General features: G+C 44.3%; 1 protein-coding gene across 4 annotated transcripts in view; it reads right to left on the reverse strand.

Annotated features, from left to right (window-relative positions):
* RFFL (ring finger and FYVE like domain containing E3 ubiquitin protein ligase) overlaps positions 1-6,234 on the reverse strand; it is a 68,654-nt gene extending 62,420 nt beyond the window's left edge. For 2 of the 4 annotated variants that reach the window (XM_061176335.1, XM_061176334.1), the window contains exon 1: positions 6,030-6,234. Coding sequence is in view for 1 of the 4 variants with exons in the window: in XM_061176333.1 (XP_061032316.1) it covers positions 5,648-5,711; positions 5,817-5,857 (105 nt within the window). In the remaining 3 variants the exon portion in view is untranslated. Of the gene's footprint in view, positions 1-5,647; positions 5,712-5,816; positions 5,968-6,029 lie in introns of those variants that run through there. The other 2 variants (XM_061176333.1, XM_061176331.1) reach the window with 2 other exon arrangements.
* Positions 6,235-10,147: the final 3,913 nt, after the last annotated feature.

Consider the following 10,147-nt stretch of genomic DNA (forward strand, 5'->3'; position numbering starts at 1 on the left):
ATTACCAGACCAAGGTCACCTTCCCTTAAAAAAAAAAAAAAAAAAGGTTAGCAGGCTTAACTGAGATTAAAAAAACCTTCATAGGTCGTAACTCCATGAAATCAGCAGCCTGGTGAGAATCTCTCCAAGAATCCTGTAGGAAATTAAGTGCGGATTAGAGTAATTAAATGTAAAGTCTCCTTGAGAGTGATTTCTGTTCCTGAAGACTAGAGCCATTTCTGTGAAACGCATCACAGAAAAATTGTGAAGAGGATTTGCCAGGCATCACAGCCTTTCCACTTTCACATCAAGGTCTGCAAGCACTATGATCTAAAAAAGAACACAGCAGTGATTTGGGGAGGGAATTAAATAATACAGCTTATCTCAGAAAACCACTCCATTCTCTAGCCTTTGCAAAAGTTCTCATGTTCACGTAATGGTAATATACTTAGGAGTTTCCAAAAATTACACACATTTCCTCAAAAGAGATATAGGAAAAAATATAATCACGGGGTAAAGGCCAAACATTGTCTCTTCTGAATGCTTAAATAGCCAATTATACATTAATCCTATAGAGAGAAAGAGACTATTACAGGAAAGTTAAGTAAGATGTTAAAAAATGTACCCTCGGGCCTAAGTCTGTTCAACTGACAGTAAAATCACCCCCTCAAAAAAGCAGTTTTGTGCAAAATCTAGTATTTTAATTTCCCAGCTTCTAAGAGAAATATATAAGGAGCAGAAATTAAACTAATTATGTCAGCAGCACAGTGAACAAAACTTTAATTGTATTACACACTGGTTAGACATTTGCAGAACAATACAAAGGGCCTTAAGGGTAGAAACTTCTTTAGAATATAAATGATTCCCAATCAATATGACAAAAATTAGTCCGTTTGGGCAATAAACAGATTCATGGTTGACATGGAAAAATTCAGCCGACATCCTAATTCAATATAAAAAATTAACGTAGAGTATAAGAAACAAATCTCTAAAATGGCTTTAAATCACTCCATGATTTACATATGTTGGATCATTAATAGGTCCTTTAAGCCAGTATTGTACTAATCAGCTTTTTTAGCATCCTGCCCACAAAAGAGCCTATTCATTTAGCTGGGAGACAGGTGTTAGCAACCAGTAACCTCTTTTAGCCTCGAGTTCCAGGGGCCTGGTCTGTGATTACTATGGCCATGATTGGCAAGTCGAGAGGAAGGGCAGTTTAAAAGAGGGAAAGGGAGGAGAGAGGGAAAGAAAAACAAAAGAGCCCGAGAGGGGGGAAAGGAAGATGAGGAACGAAAGGGCCGTCAGGTGTTACTTAGTGGGGCCACCCTCCAAGCCCGGTAGCCTGAGCTGAGCTCCCAGGCTACTGCCCAGATACTTGAGGCAGAATCTGGATAATGTCATCATTCCCGCAGACAGTAATTCTGGATATATGCCTACACTCCACTCGTTCTAAAAAAATTTTTTTCAAGTGTCTATGACTCATTCCTCTTTCCCATATTCTCTAGTTCTTAACTTCAGTCCTCACTCTTTCATACATTTTCTAAAAGAGCTGACCGAGTAGATATTCCTGGAAAGAGATAGAGAGAAGGCCAGATTTCGAAAGACATCTTAAGCCTACGGAAGAAAAATCCTATGAGAAAGTGGGAGAAGAGAACATTCACTGAGTTCCGTACAATGTACAAAGAAGAGATTTTCTCTCTTTTCGTCCACAGAACAATGCTACCAGGTATGATTTTCATCTTGCAGATGAAGAAAATGAAGCCCACAGAGGTTAAGTAACCTGTCTAAAGTAGCATAGCCAGGAGGTGGAGGAGCTGGGACTCAAAACCAGGTTTGTCTATTTCCTAAATTGTTACACTTTTCCCAAGTTTAATTCCTTAACTAACATATTTAACGCCCTGATTCTGCTTTAACTCAGACGGTTCCGTATTTCAGCAATTTTTCTTCCATCCATGAACTCAGCAAAAGACCTGCGACTAAATTTTATTGCCTATTAAGCATCCATTATTTCCAATAAGCGTTTCAGCTATGTAGAAATGAAACATCTGGCAAGTTGGCTTTATTTTAAAATCCTACATACAGAGAATTCCCAGGCAGCTCTCCTATCCAACACTGATCAGAACTAGACTTGACTACCCATTCAGACCTCCAGTGGTTTCCACATTATCATTCATTTGTCAACTCAGGAAATAAAGGAAGCTACTTTCACCAACCCTCCCTCATGACTCCTGACAGATAATACAGCAGAGGGGGCCTCTCTGTAAAGTAATTTACATAAAAGTTATAAAAGCTCTTTGTTATCTGTCATGACTAGGAAATGGGCTATTCTAGCAAATCAAACATCCTGAATAACATAATGATGCTTTTAAAGGGACTACCAATTTATAAAGAATTTCAAAGCAATGCAACAGTGGCTCCTAAACCCGGCTGCAGATCAGAATCACTTGGGGAGCTTTTTGGAAGTAGATGCCCAGAGTGGTTTTTAAAATGTAGATTCTCGGCACTTTCCTGGTGGCCAAGTGGTTAAGAATCCGCCTGCCGATGCAGGGGACATGGGTTCGATCCCTGGTCCGGGACGATACCACATGCCGTGGAGCAACTAAGCCCGTGCGCCACAACTACTGAGCCTGCGCTCTAGAGCCCGCAAGCAACAACTACTGTGCCCACACGCCTAGAGCCCGTGCTCGGCAACAAGAGAAGCCACTGCAATGAGAAGCCCACGCACCGCAACGAAGAGCAGCCCCCGCTCTCCGCAACTAGAGAAAGCCCGCACGCAGCAATGAAGACCCAATGCAGCCAAAAATAAATTATTAAAATAAAATAAAATGTGGATTCTCAGTCATCACTTATCCACTCAAAAAAAAAAAAAAAAATCTCCAGGAGGTGGAACTGGGAAATCTGTATTTTTAAAGAACCCCTCAGTGACTCAGTTGGAAACTGCTAGGTGCCGAATCTTTTAAGGAGTGGCTGGCTTTGGAGAACTCCTTGCAATAAAACTCACTAAAAAGACTAAAGCTGCACTGAATACAACGTGACCTTCTTTTTATGATTCAGGAGACTTCAGGATCTCCCAATGCCTCTGGTCCATCATTCACTACTAGTCACTAATCACTGTACTGGCAAAACCAGAAAGGAAGGAAAGGTTAAGAAGACTTCATATTGGTAAAAAGCTGGAAAATCCAGCTTTTGTTTTCCTATCAGATTTTTAAAGAGCTGGTTTCCCCCAGAGGAAACTCAGATTTTATGCTTGCCTCGAAAAAGGAAAATGTTTAAAAACAGGCAGATTCTCTTAACTGCTCCAATTCAGAACGTTAACAGGCCCAAATGCGTCAAAAATGTGGAATATTCAACCTGAACTACAGAAAGCAGAGAAACTTCATGACAGTCTTAACAAAGATAAATGAGGATAATGGGTTTAAGCTAAGAATGGCATCATAGGATTAGATAAAACCACTGTCCTGACCATGGCAACTGATAAATCCTGGAAACTGGGAGAGCTGAGGTCTTTCAACACATAAGGCCGATGATTCCTACCTATCTAGGATGGCTTTCATGTGAGATATAACAGGATATCCTATTAAGAGCCCAACTAGTTTTAGGATTTTAAAACTCCAAATAATATAGTCACAAAACAACAAAGTGACCACACCACCTCCCTATTGAAGCAATGGGAATTTGTGTGTTTGGATATGAAAAGACTGCCCTTCAAATAGCCAGAATCTTTCTTACATAAACACAAGTCACTACTACCAATAAACACTAACCAAACAAAAATAATAACCAGTAACATTACCAAACAATAATGATGAGGCAGCTCGCCCCATGAGACTTCAGCAACAGCAATTTAAACTATGCATTCTCATTAAACTCTAAATTATAACTCAGCTCTGTATTGCAGGGGTTATGAGATTCAAGGTGCAGACGTTAAATCTTTCCTCCTAAAACATAAACACTATAGCCAGTACAAGTTTAATATAAAAGTCTCTAATCTACCTTTAAAAAAACAGCAGTAGTAAAGAATAAAAAACTAATTTAAGAATAAAAAATTAAGGTGGAATTAGTTCCGTTAACACTCCTTAGGTTTCTGTAGGTGTTTTCAGAAAGTTCTAGGCACAACACTCTTACAGATGGGTGTGACTGTATTAAACATCACAATGGACATGTAATTAGAGAAAAAACTGTGCCCTTTTTTGTTATTGTTGCCCTTTGTTTTGTCTTTTTAAATGCTGGTTACTGAAAATGCTTTTCCCACTGCTATTTTAAGAGGCCTTAAAGAGGCATTCCTATTAGACTGTGCTAAGCAGAGTTATTATCAACTGGCTTGGCCGTGAGAAAGTTTTGAAAACAAATTAATTTGTAACCTCTTTGAGAACAGCTCTCTTTTTCTGCAGGCTGTTTTAGCAATTGGTTAAATTAAGTCAATTTAGAAGATTTACAATCCATGATCCCAATGTAAACAGTTGGGATAAGAGCTGTCTTCCTGATCAATATGAAAGTTTTTAGTGGGCTGATCTTCCAAACTAAATAGACATTAAAACGTGTGTGTGTCCTAGATTACATGGAAATTTGCTTCATGCACAATCAAGTTATTAGTTAGTCCTGCCACATCAAGCTGCAACTGTCATATACAATTTTCAAACTTAAGCAAATAACACTTCTAAATAAACTGTAATTTATGACTTGTACTCTGAAGTCCAGAATTATTAGGAAATATGCCAGGACGTTTCAGAAATGCTTGCCATCATCTATTTCCTTGAACGTGAAAAAGAATGCAATCAGGAAAAAACGATAAAGACGTTGTCAAACCTGAAATCCCGTGAACTAGCTCCCAACCCTAGAATTCTGTACACAAACTCAGCCCAGCACCATGTCCCCTGCCTACTCCCATTCCTAGAAAAAGGTTCCAATAAGTGACAGCCTTGGCCACACTTCAGTAACTTGAACTGTCACCGGGAAAACCACAACTGCTCCCCAAACAGTTGCACCAACAGGGGTGACAGGAAGTCTCTGTCCTCCAAACCACCTGTAACAGGGATGGGCAAGGAACTTACTTTCTTAGAAGGCCACATGCACCTGGGGATGTTGTTCATTACGTTAACAGTGGCCTTTAGCCAGGGTGCAAAGTGGCAGTTGTGGGTAAAGCCCTATTTCCAAGCTAACAATAATTCTTCCCTGGGGTAGACTGGGAGGAGCAAGGTACACTCTTCCTTGATTACACAAGCAGCTTTTTCTCCTAGAACAAATGACAGACCAACAAAAAAGGAGAAAATATGCTGCTGTTTCTATCTTCTGCCAGCTTGAAATCAAGCTCTGAGCAGATGTCTGCGACGCTCTGGTTCCCCAGGTCTAGCATACTTCCCCAAGCCTGGTCAAATGTTTCATGGGCAGCCAGCTGCACAGAGGCCCCATGTCCCTCTCCGTCTTAGCCACTGGCGACCTCACACACATCACCTCAAATGAACAGAGGACAACTCCCAAAAGAGAGAACAGTGGACCCTGGGCGGGGTGGGGGGGGGGGGCGGGGGGAGAGGAGAACCACATCCCCAAACTTCTCCATCGAGCCTCCAAACTCCAGCCTCCACCTTCCTCCAACACGCCCGCAGGGCTCCTGCACTAGGAAGCTGGGTCAGGCTAGTTCCTTAAAATGCAGACGCAGGCCGCCGCGTACCTGACTCGGTTTCCCATGCTGTAAAGCGGCATCTTTCCCCCACGAGCCAACTGAACGTGCCGATCTGTAGGGCGTTTGGAAATATTTGAGAACACACGTCTCCCGTTACTGCCCCCACAGGTGAAATGCTTCCTTTGAGGGGACTTTTAATGGGACAGGTGCGGGCTACCTTGAATGCGCACACTTCCAGCGAGGCAGGGCGTCCCCCATCCCCTGTAGGCAGGGAGAGTCTCAGGCCGCGCCCCGCACAGAGGAGGCGCCCCCGGACCACAGCCTGGCGAGACCCGAGGCCGAGCAGCGCCCCCGACTCCGGGCTCCCCCGGGACCCCACCCCAGGCCCGGCGCCCCGCGGAACCCAGCGCCGCCGCCGCCGCCTCCTCACCTGCCGCAGCCGCCTGCCCGGCCCGCACCTGGGAGGGGAGGGGTGGGGAGGGGCCGGATCTGGGCCGCGGACGGCTCAGGCAGGGGGGCTGCGGGCTGAGCCGCGGCGGCGTCTCCGGGGCTGAGGGGCACCCTGGGGCGGTCGCGACATCCTCACAGCCGGCCCCAGGAAGTTGGCCCCCCCCCACCCATCCCCGGCCTCCCGGCCCGGTCGCTCCCGCCCCTCGCGCGGCCCCGCTCCCGGCGCAGCCCCGCCCCCCTCGGGAGCGCGCCTCCGCTCCTGCCGCTCCCGAGCCACCATAGAGACGGGCGAGCTGCGCGGCGGGCTAGAGCGCGGCCACCGCGCGCGCCCCCTGGCGGAGCCCAGGCCGCGGGAGGCGGAGCCCGCCGAGCCTGAGACCGGGCTAGGCGTCGGTACCCCGGTGTGAGGGCGTCCGCTGCTCCTCGTTGCCTTGGTTACCGAACTCTGCACGAGGAGCTGGAGGGTCCAGATCCGTGGTGCAGATTGGTGACACTGAGCGAGTCCCATAACATCTCAGAACTCGTTTCAAAATACAAGTTTCAAAGTTGCCTCACTTTCATATCCCATTGTTCCTCACAACAATGGCTATCAGCAGGTGATGGTCCCCAAAATTACCATGAAAGAAGCCCAGGCCCACCAGAGTTCACTAGCTTATTCAAGGTCCCATAGTTGGAAAGTATTAGAAGCCAGATCTGGAGGACATCAAAACCCACGTTTGTCCCATTCACTCAATGGCACCTCCCTCTCCAGCATTTCCCAGTCTAAGCCCCCAGAGTTAGCTAGTTTCACCTTAAGAAAGTGAGGAAACTGCTAAGAGGAAGGCCCTGGTAGAATGAGGATGGCTGCGTGGAGGAGCCCACCCAGCCATTCATCAGCTAGCTGTGTACCTTTCAGCAGGTAATTAACATTTCTGAACTCCGGTTTCCTCATCCCTGAAGAAATTGGTATGGTTGGTGTGAGGCAGGTTGGTATGAGGATTAAATAAGCTAATACGTATACAAGTGCTTAGTAAATTATAAAGCACTAGGGTTGCATGGGGGATCATTAGCCAGCGTGGACTAAGAAAATGCCTAGTCACGAAAATAGTAAATTCAAATCCTTCTTCTGATGGCGTCTAGTGACACCTAATTTTCTTATGCCTTAGGTTCCTATTGAGACCTATTCCCAGAGTTGCTCAAGCAATTTGTATTTTAATATAAGGAATATCACAAGGAAAAGTGAAGTAAAAATATTATCATTTATACATGCAGACTCCGTCACTTTACAAGTATTATCTCTAGTCTTCACAACCCAGCAAACTGAGTACTATTATTCCCACGTTATTAATGAAGAGCTGCCTATTCAGAAATTTACCCAAAGCCACACAGTTAGGAAAAGGCCGAACCGGAATTTTAAACTAGGTCTTGGGGCTTCCCTGGTGGCGCAGTGGTTGAGAATCTGCCTGCCAATGCAGGGGACACGGGTTCGAGCCCTGGTCTGGGAAGATCCCACATGCCGCGGAGCAACTGGGCCCGTGAGCCACAACTACTGAGCCTGCGCGTCTGGAGCCTGTGCTCCGCAACAAGAGAGGCCGCGACAGTGAGAGGCCCGCGCAGCGCGATGAAGAGTGGCCCCCGCTCGCCGCAACTAGAGAAAGCCCTCGCACAGAAACGAAGACCCAACACAGCCAAAAATAAAATTAAATAAATAAATAAATTTTTTAAAAAAACAAACTTTAAACTAGGTCTTTCCACCACCAGGAATGCATGGAAGGACTGACCTGCTAGATGCCTCCTGTACCTGAATTAACTGTGCCCATCTTTTTCCTATCAGGCTATTTTGGTAACTTTCCTTGATGCAATGCCCTGTCCTCTCTGCTTCTCTCCAGGGGTTTATTTTCCCCCACGAAGGCATTTATTATCTCTTCTTTTCCCCTCTCCGACTCCTTTTCTCTTGAGATGTCAGGACCTTGTTCATCTTATTTCTGAAATGTCTTTGTGACCTGTGATTAAGGCACATCATTCCCCACCCAGTCTCTCCTTCTCTTGATGTTAATTATTATCATAGAAAGTTAATAGGTCCAGAGCAAGGGATGGGGTAAGGCCCAGAGATGTCTTTTTGTAAGCTTAGTCTTTAAGCTGAGTGCTCAGTTCCGAAAGGGAGTGCACTTAAGCCACTGATTGGCCTAATAATTGGTGTCAGAATTCATGATATCCTTGTGGATTTTTTCTGGGCCCTCTGGTCCATATTACAGCTAAATCATTAGAACGCTGCTAAATAATGTGCATGTCGCTAAAGCGAGGAGGGCTCAGAGCTGCATTTACCCACACTCCTCCTTTCTCCACCTTTAGTATTACCACCATCACTATTTTTCATCTTCATCGTGCCCTTCCGCAGAGGCACTCAATAATGTACCCATTGTGCAAGGAATCTGAAATCCTTTTCAGCAAGCAATAGTATTTAGTACTAATAAAACACTAGTTTGTCTACCAAGTGACATATTTATAGGAGCTGTTTACATTGATGTATTATTATTTCTACTCATTTGCTAAGTACTTTCCAATACATATTTATGAAGCACATGCCTTTCCCCAAACAGCAGTGAAAAAATAAATCATATTATTTCTTTTACTAGTAGCAGCGTGGCTTGTAAGTCCTAGAGCCCTGATTTTTGTTACTTTTGGCAAGAGCATGAAAAATTAATGGTGACTGAGCACCTACTATGTGTCAGACTCTGTGAAAGGCACTTTACATAAATTATCTGTTTAATTCTCCTGAGGCATGTATTTTACCAATAAGGAAAATGTAATTCCCCTGCAACATACATTTTACCAACAAGACAAAGACATTACCTTGTCCAAGTAATTCAGCCAGAAAGGACCCAGCAGGGTTTTGAACCTAGATTTTCCCGATTCCAAAATCCCAAATCATCATTCTACTTCACCAGCTCTTAAATTCTCCGGACCTAATAAATTTTGCAAAATATAAAGTATTCCTTTCTGAGAGAGGTTGTGTAGGTTATCCCAGAACGGAACAGGCAGTGATAAACGGACACAGGATGTTAACCCCAATTTTTCTATCGGAGGTTATTCTCTGAGGGAATTATTCCCTAAGAAATCAGTGGTAGGGTGTTTCCGGTACAAGAGTTCGACTCATACCTGGAGACAGGACTGGCTACAAAGTTTTCAGGGCACAGTGCAAACGTGGGACCCTTGTTCAAAAAGTGTTAAGAATTTCAGGATGGCAACCGGAGAGCATTAAACTAAGCACGAGGCTCTGGGCAACTACACTGGTCACACTTGAAGCCAGCATTGCCTGAACAGGACGCTGTCACTAGTTTCTCCAAGGCATCCTAAGCTTTTCAATGATGTGAAATAGAGTGCCTATTATTAATATTGGATGCTATTCTGCAAGATAGTATGGAAAAACCCAAAAGAACTTTTTGGCCAACCCAATATATGCCTGGGGAAGTATTTGGTGTTTTACATAAGCTATATGACCCTAAAGCAATTCTATGCAATAGGTATTATTTTCCCCATTTCCCAGTGGTTGAAACTAAGGCTTAAAGAAGCTAACTCATCCAATGACATACAGTAAGTGTCAGAGCTAAGACCAAGTTAGATGAGATGAAAATCTTGCTCCTTGACTTTGTATACTTTTCAGCATACACCCATTGTCTTCTGGCAAAACCCAGGCTTATACTGAGACTATTACAGCCAGAAACTAAAGAGGCAGCAAAGAGCTAGGATTCAAAGCCTACTCATGGATTCAAGCTTGTGCAGCAGCTGAAGTGCACTTGTACAGCTCTGGGATGCATGGACCTTCCACTGGCTGGGAAAGAGAATTCTACACATGTCAAATGGAATGGCCAGTACCTGGCCTCCCTCTCCAGGATAGATAGGAAACACACTGAGGTCCTTACCTTCATAAAAGGTAACTACAGGGAACCTACAGCGTCTTACTTAATGATAAAATACTGGAAACAGCTCACTAAAATCAGGAACAAGACAAGGAGGATGGCTATTGTTGCTTCTATTCAACTTAGCACCGGAAGTTAGTCTAGCCAGTGAAATAAGACAGGAAAACATGAGAGAAACATCTTTTTGAGGGTAAGCTTG

Source organism: Eubalaena glacialis, chromosome 19 (genome assembly GCF_028564815.1).
Source record: "Eubalaena glacialis isolate mEubGla1 chromosome 19, mEubGla1.1.hap2.+ XY, whole genome shotgun sequence".
Classification (NCBI taxonomy): domain Eukaryota; kingdom Metazoa; phylum Chordata; class Mammalia; order Artiodactyla; family Balaenidae; genus Eubalaena; species Eubalaena glacialis.